General features: G+C 43.2%; 1 protein-coding gene across 1 annotated transcript in view; it reads left to right on the forward strand.

Moving 5' to 3' along the window:
* Nucleotides 1-5,270: 5,270 nt before the first annotated feature.
* Nucleotides 5,271-22,956, forward strand: part of LOC145395783 (putative inorganic phosphate cotransporter) — a 90,946-nt gene continuing 73,260 nt past the window's right edge. Inside the window, exons 1-2 of the mRNA XM_080269320.1 lie at nt 5,271-5,286; nt 6,957-7,156. Of these exons, the coding sequence (XP_080125446.1) occupies nt 5,271-5,286; nt 6,957-7,156 (216 nt within the window). The remainder of the gene's footprint in view (nt 5,287-6,956; nt 7,157-22,956) is intronic.

Consider the following 22,956-nt stretch of genomic DNA (forward strand, 5'->3'; position numbering starts at 1 on the left):
GGCTGTCCAATAATTTATCTAATTCCGACAGCTCCCCCTCAGAGTGTTTAATGACAATCTTCGCCAGCATCTCTTCCCAATCTAACTTTAAGACTGCCAACCAATCACGTCCCAACAGCGGTGGTCCCTCTCCTTGGATGACGGTAATGGACAAAATCTCCACCTGATTGTTCAGTTTCACCTCAACACTCGCCTCACCACACACCTGTAAATCCTCTCCTGTGTAGGTAACTAACCGTCGTTTCGATGTGTGGAGTTTGGGTCTTCTATTCAACTTTTTCCATTGCTTCTCACTAATTTCCGTCGTACTTGCCCCTGTGTCCACTTCCATGCAAATCACACTGCCCTGCACTTGCAAATTCACTGTAAGCGGTGGTTTCCTTTTTGCTGTACTTTTTTTGTCAGGTAACTGTAAAATCCCAAACAGCTCCCCATCAACCGCTTCATCCTCCTGTTCACTTTGTTCTTCATCCAGATTGTTCACTACTGTCTTGGTTCCGCACATTCTTCGAATATGCCCTTTTCTTTTACACCTAAAACATATTGCATTTCGAAATGAGCACAGTGTCGCACCATGCCCCTCCCTGCCGCACCGTGAACATCTAGTTTCCTTCCATCGGGCATCCCTGGATACCGCTGTCTTGTCTGGTTGGTACTTACTTTGTCCCAATCCTCTTAAGGATGACGCAGACCCTACCCGGTTTACATTTTCTCTGCTTTTTCCAGATAGCACCTGTGCATCAGTTGAAGCGGCTTCGTAAGATAGCGCCATTTTATATGCTCTTTCCCAAGTTAGGCCATCTCCTTCCTGCAGTAACTTACGTTGGAGCTGTTCACTAGACACTCCACACACAAACTTGTCTCTCAAGTGTTCCTGCCAATTTGCACCGAAGTTACAACGTGATGCTAGTCTCTTAAGCTCTGCCACATATTTGCTGATGGTCTGATTCTCCTTTTGTTTTTCAGAGTTGAATTTGTACCTCGCCACCACCACAGAAACTTTTGGAGCATAATGTTGTGTAGCGAGGTTGATCAACTGAGCCAGTGTTTTCGAGGAAGGTTTATCAGGGGCACAAACATTCCTCAGTAGTTGGTACACTGCCGGACCACACACAGTGAGAAATAACGCCCTTTTTCGCTTATCCTCGGTGATATTGTTGGCTTCTAGGAACTGCTCAAACCGCTCAGTGTAGGTTTCAAAGTCTTCCCCTTCTTCGTATGCTTCTACAGCCCCAACGGCAGCTGACCCAGCCATTGTCCCACTGTTTAACTACACTCTGGATCCCATCCTCGTCGCCATGTGTTGGATCCCAGAGAAATACACGTAGTGGGGGTTCTCAGTTTATTGTTAGCCTGAGTGTAGCCGGGACAGAACTGGCCCTAGGTCTTGCTAGACTTCTCTATATATCTCTAGCTATCCTAGATGATGACACCATGACAGTGCCCTCTAGTGGCCTAACCACAGCAGTGCACTCTAGTGTCCTGCTAAGCTATTACACAAACCACCTCAGTGTATTTCTCCTAATCTTCTTAACCACATCCACATCCACCCCACAACGTTCCTTTACTTCTTCATTCGTTAACCTGTCCCTCCACGTCACTCCACATGCTCCTCTCAAGTAACTTATTTCCACTGCTCTCACTCTTGACTTGTTCCCCTCTGCAAGGTCCATGTCTCGCTTCCATACGTCAGGGTAGGGATCACAATACTATCATGCAGTGACTTCTTAACTTCCATACTCATCTCCCTATTTCTCATCACTGCTTTCAGTGTACCAACAACCTTCCTTCCCTGCCGTACCCTTTCACGCACTTCATCCCCCAAAGTTCCATCCTTACTCATCACACTACCCAAGTACTTGAATGCACTCACATTCTCCATATCCTCACCATCCAACCTCACTGCACACTCTGTGACTTCATTCCTCTCAAACACCATAACTTTACTTTTGTTTACATTAACTTTCAGATTTCTCCTCCTACACACTGTCCCAAATTCATCACCAAACCTTGCAACTCCCATTCATCTTCACTCAACAATACTGTATCATCAGCAAACAGCAACACCGGAATCTTCCAAATCTCACCCTCATTCATTAGAGCCACCCCCACATCCACTGCCCTACCTTGTACCTCCTTTACAACCCCATCCATGTATATATTAAACAGCCATGGAGACATCACACAACCCTGTTTCAGTCCCACATTGAGATAAAAGAACTCACTCAGCTTACCATCCACTCGCACCATAGCCCTAGCTCCCTCGTACATACTCTACACAGCACTCAACAATTTCCCCTCCACTCCATATATTCTTAATACCTTCCACATACCTTGCCTATCTATTCTATCATAAGCTTTCTCCAAGTCCATGAAGGCAGCATACACTTTCCTTCCCTTCTCTAGATACTTCTCAACTAAACATCTTAGAACAAATATCTGATCTACACACCCTGTTCCCTTCCTAAATCCCCCTTGTTCTTCTCCAACTAGCTCCTCTGTTATATGCCTAACCCTATCAATGAGTATTCTACCATATATTTTACCAGTCACACTAAGAAGGCAAATACCCCTATGGTTCCCGCGTACTTCTCTCTTCCCTTTTCTTTTGTATACAGGAACAATTATACCTGATTTCCAGTCCTCTGGAACCCTTCCCTCTTCCCAAGCCAATCTACACAACTTCCATATCCACTTCACAAAAATCTCACCCCCATACCACACACTCCATCAATTCCTGGGGCCTTTCCCAACTTAATCTTCTTCATCGCTTCCACTACTTCCGCCCTACTGATCTCTTCCTCCCTCCTCTCACCTCTTCTTCTCCCAGCCATTCCCTAACCACTTATACTCTCACTGCTCTCACTTTCTACATTCAAAAAATCCTCAAAGTGCTCCTTCCATCTCCTCAAATTCTCTCTCTTCTCCACCAGCAATCTATTATTCCTATCTTTCACTCCACTACTATTTCCCTTTTCACACTGCCTTACTTTCTTTACCTCCTTCCAAAACAATTTCTTACTCTCCCTCCATTTCAAACTCAGATTCCTCCCAAACTCTTCATCCACTTTCTTCTTACTCCTCTTCACCCGTCTCTTAACCTCCCTTCTCCTGCTCACATATACCTCTCTCTTCTCTCTCTCATCTTCTCCCCTACCTCTACTTGCTAACCATTCACTATATGCCTTCTTCTTTTGTTCCACAGCTCGTTTTACCTCATCATTCCACCAAGCTGTCCCTTGCACACCCTTGCATCTCCTCCTCACTCCACAAACCGCCTCACATGCTGCGCCTATCTCTTCAGTGAATATCTTACATACATCTTCCACCCCTTCCATCTGCTCTAGCTCATACCTTCCCAATCTCTCTTCCACTATGCTCTTATACTCTGTCATTTTCTCACTATCTTGCAATTTTTCCACTCTTCTCACAGGAGCTCCTTCCTCATGTCTTCCCCTTCGTCTCCTCAACCACTTTCTTTGCAGCTCTACCTTTGCCATCACTAAGTGATGATCCGAGACTCCATTCCCCCAACCTCTCCACACTCTTGCATCCAACACTTGTCTTCTCATTCGCTCATCCACACCCACATAGTCTATCATTGCCTTTCGTTCAACAAATTCACCATCCATCCTCCTCATTACTTTCCATGTATACCGGTGGATCATCTTATGACGAAAGTAGGTGTTTACCACTGCCAACCCCTTACAAGCACAGATGTCCACCAAAGCACTACCATTCCCATCTACTTCAGCTGGCACACCCCACTGACCAACCACTCCATCCACTCATACATTCCCAACTTTGCCATTCATGTCTCCAATCAACAGCACTCTCTCGCTCGTCTCAAACTTGTCCATACATGCTTCTACTCTCGCCCAAAACTCATCTTTCACTCTTGCCACTCGATCCTCTGTCGGGGCATACACACATACAATCACCCACACTTGTATACCTACTTTCATCCTCACCCATACAATCCTTGCACCCACTGTTCCATACTCTCTTATATTCTCCTTCCACTTCTTGCTTATCATCAGACATACTCCCTCTCTTGCCCTCTCATTCTCATTGACTCCCGCACATATACCTAAACCATATTCCCATTCTCTCACTCTTTCACCAATCTGTTTAGTTTCAGTCAATCCACATATATCCACTTTTGGATCCTCAAGCACCTGAACAATCTCTCTCTCTTTCACTTCATCATTCACTCCTCTCGCATTCCATGTTCCCACCCTAAGAATGTCCTTTGTCCGTTCCTTAGTCGTCAACGTATGGTCCGTCCGGGTCTGAGGCGCTTTATTCGCTTTTTTAGTTAGTTTTTTTTATGGGGTGGGGCACTAACCCACCACCAACCCTTTTAGTCGCCTCGTACAACAAGCAGTGATACTGAGGGAATATTCTTGAAACCCCCTACCCCCAGGGGTAATTATTATAATTATTATTATTATTATTATTATTATTATTATTATTATCATCATCATCATCATCATCATCACATTTATTATTGTTATAATAATAATAATTATTATTATTATTATTATTTTTTTTTAATTATTATTATTATGAAGTGGTAGGTGGGGCGTTCACCATCCACTCACTCGATGTAGTGCTGCCCTCCGGTGACTGTCCTTTCCTCTCTTCCTTCTTTCCTTTCCTTTCGTCCTCTTCTGTCTTTTTTCCTTCATTTTTTCCTCTTTCTTATGCCTACGGGTGATTTTACACTCCCTCTTCTGTCTTTGTTTCCTTCATTCTTTCCTCTTGCCTTTGCTTATGGGTGACTCTACACTGAGTGACAAGCCAAATGATTTCTTGTACACCAGGAAACCATTTATTACGTTGGTTGGTAACCATATAACCAAATTATGGCGCCTGGTGGCTTAGCGGGTAATTAAGGCACTCCAATCGGATTGAGCCTGTGTAGGTTTAAATCCAAGGGTGATTGGGGTTTATTACTCACATAATACCACTCATGGACGAGTGAGGCTGGTCACTCTCATCTTAGGTTGCGTCCACACGTGTGCTCAAACAAGTGCTGGTAACATGTATGCAACACGACAACGAACACTCTGCAAACTTGTTGGGAACAGCAGCGTCCATATCTTGTTGGCAACATCATGATGAAGTCTCAGTTGCCTGGTATGTACACACGTATCCCATCGCCTCTGCTGCCAGGATTCGAAGCTGCACTGAAACATGTTTGCATACATCTGTCCAAATACTGCTGCATACATGTATCCAAACACGTTGCCAACCGTGTTGTCAACATGTGTTCGAGGGCACGTGTGGAAGCGCCCTCAGGATCAGTTTGCTAAGTCCCGGGCTTCCACGCTCCTCGTGGGTCAACACAGGATTAGATGATGATGATGATTATGATGATGATGATGATGAATTATTATTATTATTATTATGAGTGAGTTCTTTGATCTCAATGTGGGACTGAAACAGGGTTGTGTGATGTCTCCATGGCTGTTTCATATATACTCGTACATGGATGGGGTTGTAAAGGAGGTGCAAGGTAGGGCAGTGGATGTGGGGCTGGCTCTTATGAATGAGGGCGAGATTTGAAAGTTTCCAGTGTTACTGTTTGCTGATGACACAGTATTGTTGAGTGAAGATGAATGGGAGTTGCAAGGTTTGGTGAATGAATTTAAGAAAGTGTGTAGGAAGAGGAATCTGAAAGTTAATGTAAACAAGAGTAAAGTTGTGGTGTTTGAGAGGAATGAAGTCACAGAATGTACAGTGAGGTTGGATGGTGAGGATATGGAGAATGTACGTGCATTCAAGTACTTGGGTAGCGTGATGAGTAAGGATGGAACCTTGGGGGATGATGTGCGTGAAAGGGTACAGCAGAAGAGGAAGGTTGTTGGTTCACAGAAAGCGGTGATGAGAAATATGGTGAGTATGGAAGTTAAGAAGTCACTGCATGATAGTAATGTGATCCCAACCCTGACGCATGGAAGCGAGTCATGGACCTTGTAAGAGAGGAACAAGTCAAGAGTGTGAGCAGTGGAAATGAATTACTTGAAAGGAACATGTGGAGTGACATGGAGGGACAGGTTGACGAATGAAGAAGTGAAGGAACGTTGTGGGGTGGATGTGGTTGAAAAGATAAAGAGAAATACACTGAGGTGGTTTGGACATGTGGAGAGAATGGAGAATGAAAGACTGACTAAGAGGGTGTATGTAGGTGAGGTGGAGGGAGGGGAAGAGCGAGGATGAGGTGGAGGGATGGAGTTGAGAGGTATATGAGGGAGGGGGGAGTGAGTTGGGGAGAGGGTAGTCAAATGGTGGGTGGCAGAGCGACTTGGAGGCGTTTTGTCTGCGGCCACCCTTTGCTGGATTAGGGCGTCGGGCTATTGATAGATTGATTATTATCATTACTGCTACTACTACTACTACTACTACTAAGAGTAGTTGTAGTTGCTGCTGTTGTTGATGTATTGCTAGGTTCAGCCAGTAGTGAACTCAGTAGAATGCAGCGGAAATGTCCCTTTTCCTGCGGTCCACTCTCATTCTTTTGTGGGATAAGGGGGGACTTGAGGGGCTTTTGCATAACCAGGCAGCGAAGCCTTCCAGCTATATTAGTGCCGCCGCATGAAGGTATCCACCCACGGCACGGTTTGAAAGGGTAAATCGTAAGTGCATTTATGTCTTTATTTCCATCTACAGGCGATTCAACTCTGAAAATAATTTTCGGAGTGAAAGCATTGACAACTAAGAAAGAAACCAAGATAAGGAGTGGGGGGAGTGCTTCAAGAAGGAAAAGGGAATTTCTCTCTCTCTTTCTTTCTCTCAGGACCAATAGAATTTTCTGGGTCCGTCTGGTTGTAAATTAAACGGTTGCACGTGGTGTTGTGAGGGAACATTGAGCCTTGGCCAAAGTTGAATGATGCTCGTGTAGTTGACAGGCATTAATCCTGAGACTTCTTTTATTTTATTTGCTGTCCCAGGACCGAAGGAATTCTGGGGATGCCGTCACACCCTCACATTGCTTGGGTTCTCGGGTTTGGCGGCGGTTTATGCCATGAGAGTCAACCTGTCTGTCGCCATCGTGGCCATGGTCAGAGCAAACAAAACTGCTGTCATCGAGAACACCACTGACGTTTGTCCATACGCAGATGATCAACAACCTTCAGACAGTACAAATATGGTAAGGATGATGATGATGATGATCATATATACTAAGTGTGCACACTTGAAAGTAATATTGTAGCAAACTTGAGAATGTTTACTTAAGAAACTTTTATTACTTTTCTATATTCTTTACAATGACGGGCATAGGTTCACAGCACCTTTAAAGTTTCTAGGATAACACAATTCTGGTGCTCATTTCGGGGGTTTGGACCTTTTTTTTAGCAATATGGTGGCGAATAATGAGATCACATAAATAACTGGTCATTCTATAGCCGCTGTTGTAGACGGCCATCGTTCTTCCCCTATATCTATCAACAGTGGTGTTCCTCAAGGCTCTGTCCGATCACCAACTCTGTTCCTTTTATTCATCAATGACTTTGTAAGCTGTACATCTAACCCCTATTCACTTTTATGCTGATGACTCCACCCTTCACCTTTCCATTCGGTTCCCGCAACGTCTATCTCAGCAGTTACTTCAGCAAGCAAGGGATGAGGTTATGGCACACCTAATGTCTGACTTGGCTCGTATCTCTGACTGGGGTAAAAATAATCTGGTTGTTTTTAATGCAGCAAAGACTCAGTTTTTACACCCATCAACCCGACAAAATCTTCCACAGGAGTACCCACTAATGTTTAATAATATTCAGCTTAATCCTGCATCATCCTTGAACTGTTCCTTTGTGGATGCTTTACTTCCGGTCCAGAAAGAAGACCCCGCTCAGTCGAGGGCGTTTTTAGGACGAGAGGTCGGACTAAAAACACCCAGCATAACATATATATACACACAGTAATCCCTTTGAGACCTGGACACCCAAGTCCCGGATATTTTGGGCTCTGGTCTTTGCATACCAAAAATGGCCAACATAAATCAATCAATCAATTATTTCCTGTAGTACTCCACGGGATGCATAGGGCCTCGATGAACTCTCTCCACCAGTATTTGTCTCTTGCCATCTCCTTCAGTTCCCACCAACACTCCGCTCCCACTTCTCCTTTCATTGTCCTCAGCCAGGTTTCCCACAGCCTACCTCTTCCTCTTCTTCCTTTAGCAGTCCACTCTGGCAATTCCTGTATTAAACTGCCTTCTTTTCTATATATGTGCCCCAGCCATTTCCAGCGAGACAGTCTCACATATCAACTGGTTCCACTCTTGTTATATCCCTTACTCTTTCATTTGTAACTCTGTCTTGCCACTTTACCCCAAGAATCATTCTCAGTATTTTATTCTCAAATCCTAATACTTTCTGACTTGTTGCAGTTGTACTGTACCATGACTCATGCCCATAAATTAAAACTGGTCTAACCATGGACTTGTAAATTTTCACTTTAGTATGCAGTGAAAGCATATTATTATTCCAAACAGATTTCAACATTCCAACAGCTCGCCAAGCCTGCCTAATCCTCTCCTCAATTTCATTGTGTTATGATCCATTAGATGATACAATCGTTCCCAGATATTTAACATTTTCTATTTTCTTCACCACGTTATTTCCAATTACACAATCGATTTGGTTCTCCACGTTCATATAAATAACTTCAATCTTTCCACAATTTATTACCAATCCAACTTTTTCTCCTTCCTCCACCAGACAATCAGGCACCCTCTGCATCTAGTAAATACTTCCGCAAAGCAGTACAATATCAGCATAGTCCAAATCTGTCTGCTTCTTATTTTCTTTCCAGTTAATTCCTGCACCTGTTCTCCTTACAGCCTTTCTCAAAACATAATCCATAACCAAAACAAACAGCAAAGGCGAAAGAACTCTTCCTTGAATCACTCCTGATCAAATGGATCACTCAAAGATCCACCCACCATCACCTTACAAAATGTACTTTCGTGCATGCTTCTAATAATATTTACAAACTTTTCTGGTATACCATAGAATCTCACAATTTTAAACATAGCTCCACGTGAAACACTATCAAATGCCTTTTCAAAATCCACAAAACACATACTAAGTGGCATTTTCATCTCATTAGCTTGTTGCATTAGATCTATCTCTATCTATCTATTGCCAGACGCCTCAATCCCGTTTGGGGTGGCCACAAACAAATCGCCTCCAAGTCGCTCTGTCCCCCGCCATTTCACTGCCCTGCTCCCAACTCACACACCCCTCTCTCATATACCTCTCCACCCCATCCCTCCATCTCATCCTCGGCCTCCCCCTCCCTCTTCCCCCCTCCACCTCACTCACATACACTCTCTTCGTCAGTCTTTCACCCTCCATCCTCTCCACATGGCCAAACCACCTCAGTGTGTTCCTCATAGCGCTTCCTATTACATCCACATCAACACCACAACGCTTCTTTATATCCTCATTCGTCAGCCTGTCTCTCCATGTGACTCCACAGGCTCCTCTTAAATAACTCATTTCCACTGCTCTCACTCTTGACTTGTGTCCTTCCAACAACGTCCAAGCTTCACTTCCGTACGTTAGAGTTGGTATCACAATACTGTCATGTAGTAACGTTTTCACTTCCATGCTCACTTCCTTGTTTCTTATCACTGCTTTCAAAGAACCAGCAACCTTTCTTCTTTGCTGTACCCTTTCAAGCACTTCACCCTCCAAACCTCCAACCTTACTCATCACACTACCTAAGTACTTAAACGTAATCACATTTTCCAATTCCTCACCATCCAACCTCGCTGTACACTAACTTCACCTCTTTCAAAGACCATCACTTTACTCTTCCCTACATTCACTTTTAGATTCCGTTTCTTACACACACTCCCAAACTCATTCACCAAGCCTTGCAGCTCCCCTTCGTCTTCACAGTATCATCTGCAAATAACAGTACAGGGAGTTTCCAAACACTATCCTCTCTCACCAGGTCCACTCCAACATCCACTACCCTACCTTGTACCTCATTTATTACCCCATCCATGTACAGATTGAACAACCATGAAGACATGAGACATCCCTGTTTGAACCCAACTTTTAAAGAGAAAAATTCACTTAGTTCACCATCCACACGCACTGCAGCCTTCGCACCATCGTACATACTCTTCACAGCATTCAACAACTTCCCATCTACTCCATATATTCTTAACACTTTCCACAATCCTTGTCTATCCACCCTGACATATGCTTTCTCCAAATCCATGAAAGCCGCATACAACTTCTTTCCCTTCTCTAGAAACTTTTCCACTAAAGATCTAAGAATGAATATCTGATCTACATAACCTCTTCCCTTCCTAAAGCCCCCCTGTTCTTCTCCAACTAATTCCTGTGTTCTTTTTCTAACTCTGTCAATAAGTATCCTACCATACACTTTTCCTATTATACTAAGAAGACAAATGCCCCTATGATTACCACACACTTCTTTTTCCCCTTTTCCTTTGTACAAAGGAATAATTACACCTGACTTCCAATCCTCCGGGACTCTACCTTCCTTCCAGGCCAATCTGCATATCTTCCACATCCATTCTACCACTATCTCTCCCCCTTGCTTCAGCATTTCACCACACACTCCATCAATTCCTGGGGCTTTCCCCGATTTAACTTTCTTCATTGCTTCCACAACTTCTATCCTACTGATTTCTTCCTGTCTTCTCACCTCCCTCCTTCTCCCAGCCATTCCCCAGCCAATTATACTCGCATTACTTCCATCCTCTACGTTCAAGAATTCCTTAAAGTGTTCTCTCCATCTGCTCACTTTTTCTCCCTTCTCCACCCGTAATCTACCACTTTTATCTTTCACTCCCCTGCTAACTTCACTTCCACCCTGTCTTACTCTTTTCACCTCTTTCCAGAACATTTTCTTACAGTCCCTCCACTTTACACTCAAATTCCTTCGAAATTCCTCATCCACTCGCTTCTTACTCTCTCTTACTAATCTTTTCACCTCTCTCTTTCTTTCTACATATAACTCTCTCTTCCGCCTCTCAACTTCTTCCACGCCCATATTTCTCATCCATTCATTGTATGCTTTCTTCTTTTGTGCCACAGCCTGTTTCACCTCTTCAGTCCACCACGCTGTTCCTTGCATCCCCCTCCGTCTTCTCTTCCTTCCACACACCACATCACATGCTGCACATATTTCTTCTGTAAATATCCTACACACACCTTCCACGTCTCCCATCTTCTCCAATTCATATATGCCCAATCGTTCCTCCACTTCTCTCTTATACTCTGCCTTTTTCTCATCCTCTTGTAACCTTTCCACTCTCCTTGCAACTACTCCTTCCTCTCGTCTTTCCCTTCTTCTATTCCTCCATCTTACTTGAATTCTAATTCTGGCCACCACCAAGTAGTGGTCAGAAAGTCCACTCCCCCAACCTCTATAAAGTCTAGCATCCATTACACATCTTCGCATCCTTTCATCCACTCACACATAATCAATCATTGCCTTCCTTTCATTCAGTTCACCACCCACCCTTCTTATCACTCGCCATGTATACCTGTGGATCATTTTATGCCTGAAGAGGGTATTGGCTATCACCAACCCCCTCCCAGCACAAATGTCCACTAACGCACTCCCATTCTCATCTATCTCAGCAGGCACACCCCACTCACCAACTATTCCATCCACCTTCACATTCCCAACTTTACTATTCATATCACCAATCAAAAACACTCTCTCATTCCTTCCAAACTTTTCCGTGCACACTTCAACATTTGTCCAGAACTCTTCTCTCACTCTTCTAGCACGATCTTGCGTTGGCGCATACACACACAATCGCCCACATTTGTAATCCAACTTTCAACTTTACCCACACAATCCTTGACCCAACTGATCCATACTGTCTTATGCTCCTCTTCCATCTTTTACTCACAACTATACATACTCCTTCCTTTGCCCTCTCATTCTCACCTACTCCTGCACATATACCCCATCCATACTCCCATTCTCTCACAGTTTCTCCTCTCCATTTTGTTTCAGTTATTCCACATACTCCACTTTCGCACCCTCAAGCACCTGGACAATCTCTCTTTCACCTCATCATTCGCTCCCCTTACATTCCACGTTCCGATAACCATGTCCTTTGTCCGGTCATTGGTCGTCATCAATTGGTCAGTCCTTGTCCGAGGCTTATTGTTTGTTTTGTTAGTTGTTTTCCAGGGAGGGGCACTAACCCTTCGCCAACCCTTTTAGTCGCCTTTTACGACAAGCAGGGATACTGGGGGAGTACTCTTGAAAACCCCCCCTACCCCCAGGGGGTAGATGCCTTCCAATAAAATTTTGATCATTACAACCTCGACCCCTTCTAAATCCCGCTTGTTCTTCTCTTAAAATTTTATCAATTACTGGCTCTACACTATTCTTTTCAACAAGATTTTTGGACTTTTGCAACTACAGGTGTCAAAGTTATCCCCCTCCAATTTCCACAGAAACTTAAATCTCCCTTTTTTGGTATTTTTATAATCACTCCATTTTTCCACTCTTCTGGAATTCCGCCATTATCCCAAGCCACATTAAAAAGTTTCAAAAGAACAATTCATCAACTCATCATTTTCCACCTTAAACATTTCAGGATATATTCCATCCTCTCCTGAGGCCTTAAAATTCTTTAATTCCTTTATAGATTTGCTTCCCTCTTCCAAGGTTATATCTCCTGTTTCTATCTGCAAGACTGTGCAAAAAACATAAAAAAAAAAATTAATAAATAAAAAAAGCCAATATGAGTTCATCCCCTACTTTAAATTTGCCGCGCAGTGACGAACAGCTGTGTTTTGGTGCATAGTTCCTTTGATGCCAACTAGAGCTCTCTTGCATCCTCCCCAGTTCCAACATACCCACTGTCGTGACCTCACACTTTTTGCCATGGGTGCCCAAGTTCTCGTTTTGTGAATAAACAGTGAATAAATTGCAATACCTCTCCACTAGACCACATGGGAAATACATTGTTGTGCAGTGTTAAGAAATTAGAATTCAATGTGCAAAGGATTAAGTGCAGAGTGCATCACTGGCATGTTGCAACTGGCATGTTGCAACTGGCATGGCACAAGTAAGAATAGAATGTGCAGTGTTAAACAATTCTAATTCACAGTGCAAAGGATTAACCCCTAATGCGCGGCCATCGTCAGCCGAGCCCCCCCCCCCCCCCGGGTGGCGGTGTTCGATCGCGGTCTGAGTACCTGTAGGAAAATATTAGCCAAAAATCAGAGATTAACCCTAGAACATTATACTTGGTATGGCAGATAGTACTTACATTCAGCTTTCTCCAGAGACAGGTGTTGAGCCTTCGTGGACTACCCAAGGACTTGTGGAGACTTGCAAATTTGGGTAACAAAATCTTCACTTTCACACCTCCAGCAACCTGGTTTCCCCTCTACCACAGCCTCATTCTGTCACAGTAAACTTTATACTACAACGTACAGGTAATTTGGAATCCGTATTTTTACAATAAGCACTGAAAATAAGGCTAAAATCAATGCAGCATACGGCTGACATGCAGCGTGGCGGCGGTCTTCCCATCACTCAACAAACATTTCCATTTTCACAGCTAAAAACAAGTATACTACATTAATTTCAATCATATTACTTCCCAAAAGATCACCGTAGTGCACTTTTTATTCTGCCTTCCGCCCATCACTTTATTCACATTCCTGTTGGCCGCTCGCACTGGCTCGGAAGAGCTAGAACTCGCCATAATGTCATTTTGAAAGCCTGCAGTAAACTGACGCTAAACAGGGGCAAACCGTGCGAAAAAAAGCTAGTGTGACAACTGGGGAAACAAGCGTTTCCTATTAGCATAAACTGCTTGTGAGAGGAGAGCGCAGATTTACAGTTCTGAGTAGTCAGAGCGCTGCCATGTATCACAGCCAGGCTGGCCAGGCCGTGGTGGGGGGGGAGGGGGGAAAAACGCGATACTTGGCAACAACGGAGGTCAGTAGTACAAAGGTAAAGGATGCTAATTGTAGCTAAAGGGTGGTGGTACCGATAGACAATACCAGCTGGAACATCCTTGCCCACATTAATTCAAAATTAACTCGAATCGCAAACGCGACGATCCGCCGTTATGTCCTTTTCGGCGAGCGTTGCAAATGCGACGCCCCGCGTTTTAGGGGTTAAGTGCAGCAGAACACTTAATTACTGTACATGCTTCAGGTGCACCTTCATCACTGTCAGAGCCATAGAGGAGGCGACTTAATCTTTGCGACGGCCACAGACACTGTTGAATATTTCCATACTTACTTCTAATTTCTCATTCTATGTTCCTTTTCATTTATTTCGTGGTTTCTGTCCCTTATTTGTGTGCATAAGGTATTAACTAGGTGCTGTGCATGTCTGGTAGGGAGGTATTTAGGTGGCTTTCAGAGTTAGGCTTGGTTGGGGTCTATAAGTACTTAGGTGCTGTGCATGTCTGGTAGGGAGGTATTTAGGTGGCTTTCAGAGTTAGGCTTGGTTGGGGTCTATAAGTACTTGTCCAGGGGCATTTTTCCCAAGTCCCAAACAAAACCAAGTTCCAGACATGCCTTTGGCTCTATAACATCAGATCTTGGAGGGATTACTGTATATATATATATATATATATATATATATATATATATATATATATATATATATATATATATATTCTTGGAGGCATATGAGGTTGAAAGGTATGGCACATTCTCCTCTATTGTTTTTCTTATGTACGGTTCCTATATGACATACAATTTTTCAGTGATCTGATGACCTGACCGCTTATTTTGTTGCTTCATTGGCCAAACAGCCAATTAGTACTGTTGGTACTAGTAATCAGTAATGCTCTTAATATAAATAAGTGAAGAAGGTGTATGTACGCTAGTTACTATATATATGAAGTGATGTTTTTTACTAGAAATAGTAAAATGTGGTAAGAAAAAGCAAAGGAGTAAATGGCGTGTGAAAAGGATATCTCAGATCATAACGTCACTCACTGCCTCTTTGTTTGTTTCTTTTTTCTCTAATCCTGTTCTCCTTAACCCGCCCCGCCCTGAACGATTTTCCACCGCTTACTCCCCCCAATCCCGACCAATTTTGGGGAAAAAAAAATTTGGTTCAAATCTCCGCTTTTGGTGAGAAATATTGAAAATTCATAGAGAAATCACTCACCTGAGGTTTAAAATACTCCATATAGGTAGCAGTACCCCTTACCTTGCTGGGTTTTCTATCATGCTGGCTCCAAAGAAAATGACTTCTGTGGGAGGGTAACTATTCCACACCACTCATAAGCGATATTTATTTATTTGGTACGAATTTATATGTAGTATGAGAGTATATTGGTTTTCACACAGTAATATAGGCAATATAAGCATTGTTTCAGTCACCAAACACATCAACATACCTGACCTTGTTTTGGCGACATTACCTAATCATCATTTCTGATTGTTTCTAACTCTAATGCTATGTAAACTTTGTCCTCCACATTGTCATCGACTGGGGAATCACTCTGGCCCTGAATTTCGTACTGTGGTACGACATGTCTTTACTGGCCAGGTCACTGGTAACAGGTAAATTGCCAAGACAATGGCGTGCAGGGGGGGCGGATCATGCGGGGTAAGGCATTGTCTATGCCTGGCATCTTGTAGGGGATGGTGTCCCGTGTGTACGTACCAAAAATCACGCCCGAAAATTGAAAATTGTGCAAATTAGGAACCTTGCAATAGATGCGCGTTTATTTCAATGGGACTGACAGTGACATAACCTGTGGACGTAAATTTAGGTCAATGGGACGCAGAGAGTTAATAACTCTATGTTTAGTTTTACTTAGTTTGATTGTTGTAAGTAAAATAACTGTACTGCATCTCTTATGAAAAGTAAGCACTGGGAAAAAACGTAAAAGTATATAAACCCACCTAGGAGGTAAAATGATGTCACCCTTGGAGACATAGAGCCTTGGTGATGGATCAGGGTTGATTGACGTATTATGATGTTCTCAGCTAAAGCCTGCATAGTGTAAAGTCGACTTCACACTCTGGTTGCTGTGGTGGTGGATGAGTAACGATGAGTAATGGTGAGTAACGATGAGTGAGATGGGTGATGAGTGAGGGCTCTGGTAGTTGCTGCATCATCTGCCCCATCACCCCTGCATCAGCACCTCCTGGTAGTGGTGGTGGTGCTGGAGATAGAGGGTGGTTGGGAAGAAGGGTGGGGTCTTGTGGGGGTTGATGTGGTTATGGGTTGTGAGTCAGTGCTGTGCCTACAGCTTTATTTCTTACTTTTAGTGCTTGTGGTTACTAGATTATAGATTTGTATAACATTTAATTGTAGTGTCTCGCTATATGGTGTGAACATGTAGCTGATCTTGGTTTCATCTCACCTGCTTGTTCTGTAGCAGTCGTAGATACTTGTAGTTTGTTGGTTAGCTGATTGTAGATTGACGTAGAAATTGGAAGGTTGGTTGTAACAATAGATCATAAAACCCCAGCCAGTTTAACCTCTTAACCCCAGGCTTGAGGATCGGCCACTTACTCTCCCAGCGTGGGATAGTCAGTGATTTTTGCCCCATTTTCAAATATTTACAAAAAAAAAAAAAAATCTTTACCTAGAGTAAAAAACTAAACAGCTGAAAGTACAAACCTTTGGCTATGCGATGACGTTATCAATAGACCGGTAGGTAGGCAATCAACAATGGGGGGAGGGGAAGACAAGTGACCAAAATCCACTTTTTTCCTCACTTCTCCGCCTGCCTGGACGTACCATGCTCCTCATAACTTCTTGCTTATTCCTAGTTTATGGTGAATTCAGACAAACATGCAAAAATATCTCCCTTTTTGTTATGGCCATACGTAATATATGGTTTACTTACACGAACCCTGTTCTATTTTTTTTTTTTTCATTTTTTTACGCACGGCACAAATCTTTATAACAATTTTTTTACATTATATATATATATATATATATATATATATATATATATATATATAGAGAGAGAGAGAGAGAGGTATATATATATATATATATATATATATATATATAGAGAGAGAGAGAGAGAGAGAGAGAGAGAGAGAGAGGTTTTCCCTCCCTGGAAAACAACAAACTAAAAAGTCAAACAATAAGCCTCGGACAAGGACTGACCAAATGATGAGGACCAAGGACCGGATAAAGGACATGGTAATTAGAACATGGAATGTAAGCGGAGTGAATCATGAGGTGAAAGAGAGAGAGATTGTCCAGGTGCTTGAGGGTGCGAAAGTTGATGTATGCAGAATAACTGAAACTAAATGGAAGGTTGAGAGTGTGAGAGAATGGGAGTATGGATTGAATATATGTGCAGGAGTAGGTGAGAATGAGAGGGCAGAAGAAGGAGTATATATAGTTGTGAGTAAAAGATGGAAGAAGAACATAAGAAAGTATGGATCAGTTGGGTCAAGGATTGTCTGGGTAAGATTGAAAGTTGGAATACAAATGTGGACGATTGTGTGTGTGCATGCGCCAATTCAAGATCGTACAAGCAGAGTGAGAGAAGAGTTCTGGACAAATGTGGAAGTGTCCATGGAAAAGTTTGGAAGGAATGAGAGAGTGTTTTTGATCGATGATATGAATGGTAAAGTAGGGAATGTGAAGGTGGATGGAATAGTTGGTGAGTGGGGTGTGCCTGCTGAGATAGATGAGAATGGCAGTGCGTTAGTGGACATTTGTGCTGGGAGGGGTTTGGTGATAGCCAATACCCTCTTCAGGCATAAAATGATCCACAGGTATACATGGTGAGTGATGAGAAGGGTGGGTGGTGAACTGAATGAAAGGAAGGCAATGATTCATTATTTGTGTGTGGATGAAAGGATGCGAAAATATGTAATGGATGCAAGAGCTTATAGAGGTTGGGGGAGTTGACTTTCTGACCACTACTTGGTGGTGGCCAGAATCAAGATCCAATTAAGATGGAGAAATAGAAGAAGGGAGGGACGGGAAGAAGGAGTATTTGTAAGGAGGGTGGAAAGGTTACAAGAGGATGAGAAAAAGGCAGAGTATAAGAGAGAAGTGGAGAAACGATTGGGCAAATATGTATTGGAGCAGATGGGGGAGTGGAAGGTGTGTGCAGGATATTCACAGAAGAAATATGTGCAGCATGTGATGTGGTGTGAAGCATACAATGAATGGATGAGAAATAGGGGTGTGGAAGAAGTTGAGAGGGGGAAGAGAGAGTTATATGTAGAATGAAAGAGAGAGGTGAAAAGATTAGTAAGAGAGAGTAAGAAGAAAGCGGATGAGGAATTTGGAAGGAACTTGAGTGTAAGGTGGAGGGACTGTAAGAAAATGTTCTGGAAAGAGTTGAAAAGAGTAAGACAGGGTGGAAGTGAAGTTAGCAGGGGAGTGAAAGATAAAAATGGTAGATTACTAGTGGAGAAGGGAGAAAAAGTGAGCAGATGGAGAGAACACTTTAAGGAATTGTTGAACATAGAGGATGGAAGTAATGCGAGTATAAGTGGCTGGGGAATGGGAATGGCTGGGAGAAGGAGGGAGGTGAGAAGACAGGAAGAAATCAGTAGGATAGAAGTTGTGGAAGCAATGAAGAAAGTTAAATTGGGGATTGCCCCAGGAATTGATGGAGTGTGTGGTGAAATGCTGAAGCATGGGGGAGAGATAGTAGTAGAATGGATGTGGAAGATGTGCAGATTGGCCTGAGAGGAAGGTAGAGTCCTGGAGGATTGGAAGTCAGGTATAATTATTCCCTTGTATAAAGGAAAAGGGGAAAAAGAAGTGTGTGGTAATCATAGGGGCATTTGTCTTCTTTGTATACTAGGAAAAGTGTATGGTAGGATACATATTGACAGAGTTAGAGAAAAAACAGACGAATTTGTTGGAGAAGAACAGAGAGGCTTTAGGAAGGGAAGAGGTTGTGTAGATCATTCTTAGATATTTAGTGGAAACATTTCTAGAGAAGGGAAAGAAGTTGTATGCGGCTTTCATAGATTTAGACAAAGCATATGACAGGGTGGATAGATAAGGATTATGGAAAGTATTAAGAATATATGGAGTTGATGGGAAGTTATTGAATGCTGTGAAGAGTATGTATGATGGTGCTAAGGCTGCAGTGCGTGTGGATGGTGAATTGAGTGAATTTTTCTCTTTGAAGGTTGGGTTGGAACAGGGATGTGTCATGTCTCCATGGTTGTTCAATCTGTACATGGATGGGCTAATATAAGAGGTACAGTCGTCAGCACAAATTCGTTGCCAGCCTGCTCGTGTGATGTGGGTTGTTTTGTCTGGCAACGGTGTATGGGAACTAGTTGCCACACAGGCTTTTATAAGCTTTAAAGACATGTTTGTAAGAATTAGTACTATAAATCACCAAGAATACAATATTCTTTATATCTGGTTAGCGTAAAAATGTGCAAAAGACGACAGATGGATGTTGTCGCGTGGTGAAACTCGTTCTCTTCCTCTTATCCATCTCTTGTCCCTCCCCTCCTCCTTCCCTCTCCCGCTATCCTTCATCTCCACTCCTCCCTCTCTCCGCCCTGTCTACCTTATATCACCCACAGCGCTAATCTACGTAATAAACAGCACTCTTCTCTATTTCTTGTCTATTCCTGTAACCTTTTTGCTCATCAACATTCGAGAGTTTCATGCCATGCAACAGTCTCTTTCTCCCACTCGTTACTCCACACATGACGCAGCAGTTCGAAACTTTAGTGTTTCTGATACTGCTTCGTGATTCAGTGAACAGTATGAGGAGAATGGGAACATTTTCCTAGGGAAGAGAGAGGGCGAGAAGTAGGAGGAGTGGGCACAAATGTTTGTTTAATTTTGCCTACTGATATAATAAGCACAGACATCCAGGCTCACTCAAACAAATACTAACAAGGAATACATCACAAGAACGAGATTTCAATGTTCCTGTATCTCCCGGCTGTTGGTAGTGACAAACTGTGGAGAACAGAAAGACAACTGGAGAGGAGTGGGAAGGAGACAAGGAGGGTAAGAATGGGACTAGAACAGGAAGGAATATTGATAATAAACCTTAGATATAGCTGGTAGTACTGCAAGCAACTGGGAATAAGGCAGACTGGGTTTAGAAAACAGTCAAGAGAGAATTACGATGCGCCAGTTGGGTTAGTGCCGTGGATAAATGAATGAAGGTCGAGAGGGTGGGGAGAGGAGACAGTGGAGAGGCATGAAAGTGAGTGGGGGGTAGGAGGGAGGGGGAGGGGTGGGGGGGACATCAGGAGGAGTAAGGGGGAGAGACGGGAAGGGAGCTTACACACTGTTATAAAGGCCCTCTCCCACTTCGGCGTAAATAGGCACGACGAAGCCAGGATGAAAATCGTGGCTGAAGTCGGTGATGTGTCGACGATTCTGACCAAGAATCGTGGTGTCGGCGTAATACCGGCGACACCAGTACGACAAAATGCAGAAACCTCGGCGGAGTATACGATATAACTGGCGACTAGTAGCCGACATATCGCTGATATGTCGGCGTAATGCACAAGCATTATTCTAAATTAAAATTTTAACGTTTTTTTTTTATGGCGACTCAATGGCGATAAAGATACAATGGCGGCGTGCTGTCGACGATGTATCGTCGATGTGTCGGCGAATGCATCGCACGCACCTCGCAGACAAAACGCCGAGGCCATTGCAGGTATTTAAGGCGATTAATCGACGGTTCATCCGCGAAATGTCGGCGATATATCACCGACATTCATAAGATGAAATATTACTGTCGCACAACCCGGTACATATCGTACGGTTTACGTAGGCTATGTCGTATTAACCTCACCGATGCATCGCCGATACATTGCTGATGCTTCGCCGTATGACTGTATGACATCTCAACTTTTTTTTTCACCGCCGACGCCTCGCCGATGTCAGCGATCATACGCGGTTTATACACAGGGTAATCGCCGACGTCGCCGAGGCGTCGCCTTGTTGTTTACAACTAATCTGCTAAATTTTACAAAATCGTGGAGGGCCACGACGTTTTCATGCAGCATGAAAACGTCGTGGTCCCCCACGACAAATTTCCACCTCGTGCGACGTATCGGCGCCATGCCACGAATGGACAAGATTTTGATGACGAATACTCACGATTAGGGATTTTTGACACATCGTGACTTTATCTTCCACACTTTCACCGAAGTGGGAGAGATCCTTAATGAAGAATACCAGAGAATTACGCTCATACGGCGTTCCATAACATTGTCAACTCTTGCAGTTTTGTTTACGCTAATCAATTACAGTATACAGAGAACTGTACTCCAGGCAGTCTCTAGTACCACTTTTGACAAAAAACATCGTTAAAATGTATAAAAGTGTATGTGGCAACTCATCCCTTTACAACGCTGCCAGACAAAAGGACTTGCATCACACTAGGAGACTTGCAGCGAATTTATGCTGACGACTGTACATGGTAGAGTAGTGGATGTTGGAGTGGACCTGGTGAGAGAGCGTAGTGTTTGGAAACTCCCTGTACTGTTGTTTGCAGATGATACTGTGTTGTTAAGTGAAGACGAAGGGGAGCTGCAAAGCTTGGTGGATGAGTTTGGGAGAGTGTCTAAGAAACTGAATCTAAAGGTGAATGTAGGGAAGAGTAAAGTGATGGTTTTGAGAGAGGTGAAGTCAGTGAATGTACAGCGAGGTTGGATGGTGAGGAATTGGAAAATGTGAGTACGTTTAAGTACTTGGGTAGTGTGATGAGTAAGGATGGAGGTTTGGAGGGTGAAGTGCTTGAAAGGGTACAGCAGGGAAGAAAGGTTGCTGGTTCCTTGGAAGCAGTGATAAGAAGCAGGGAAGTGAGTATGGAAGTGAAAATGTTACTACATGACAGTATTGTGAAACCAACTCTAACGTATGGAAGTGAAGCTTGGACGTTGCTGCAAGGACACAAGTCAAGAGTGAGAGCAGTGGAAATGAGTTATTTAAGAGGAGTCTGTGGTGTCACATGGAGAGATAGACTGACAAATGAGAATATAAAGGAGCGTTGTGGTGTGGATGTGGATGTAATAGGAAGCGTTAGGAGGAATACACTGAGGTGGTTTAGCCATGTGGAGAGGATGAAGGATGAAAGACTGACGAAGAGAGTGTATGTGAGTGAGGTGGAGGGGAGAAGATGGAGGGGGATGCCGAGGATGAGATGGAGGGATGGGATGGAGAGGTATATGAGAGAGGGGGGTGTGAGCTGGGAGCAGGGCAGTGAAGTGGCGGGGGACAGGGCGACGTGGAGGCGATTTGTTTGTGGCCGAACGGGATTGAGGCATCTGGCAATATATATATATATATATATATATATATATATATATATATATATATATATATATATATATATATATATATATATATATATATATATATAAACACTATTTTCTAAGATATCTAACATTTCTATGCTATGTACCTACTTTATAAACTTACGAATATATATATATCAGACACGTTCTGATAACAGTTTCTCTAATTTTCTAAAACACACTAAGTCTCTATTTGGTTTTTCACTTATCTCTATACACAGTCACTGTATGGTATCAATACTTGAGGAGTGTGTGGTACTCCATGATGCACTGGTAGATACAAAGCGGCATTGTAATATATGCTACGAACCATGTTCCAGTGAACGCACAACACCTACAACCTTCCTCACTCCTCCAGCTCTCTCTCTCTCTCTCTCTCTCTCTCTCTCTCTCTCTCTCTCTCTCTCTCTCTCTCTCTCACACACACACACACACACACACACATACACCTGTGCAGGGATCGGCAATCCTTTTCCCCTTGATACCTCTGTTTCCTTTCCCAACATTCCTTCCCTCTCACTAAGGACTTTCTTCACCTGTCTCTTGTTTGTCTCCTTCTTTGCCTTCCTTGTTCCGTGATCTGCAATCTCTTTCCCCTGGACCTCACCTTCTTTACGCTACCTGCCCCACTACCACCCCTATATATATATATATATATATATATATATATATATAT

The sequence above is a fragment of the Coenobita brevimanus genome, chromosome 33 (assembly GCF_032717465.1).
Source record: "Coenobita brevimanus isolate Jiangsu-jjx chromosome 33, ASM3271746v2, whole genome shotgun sequence".
NCBI lineage: Eukaryota > Metazoa > Arthropoda > Malacostraca > Decapoda > Coenobitidae > Coenobita > Coenobita brevimanus.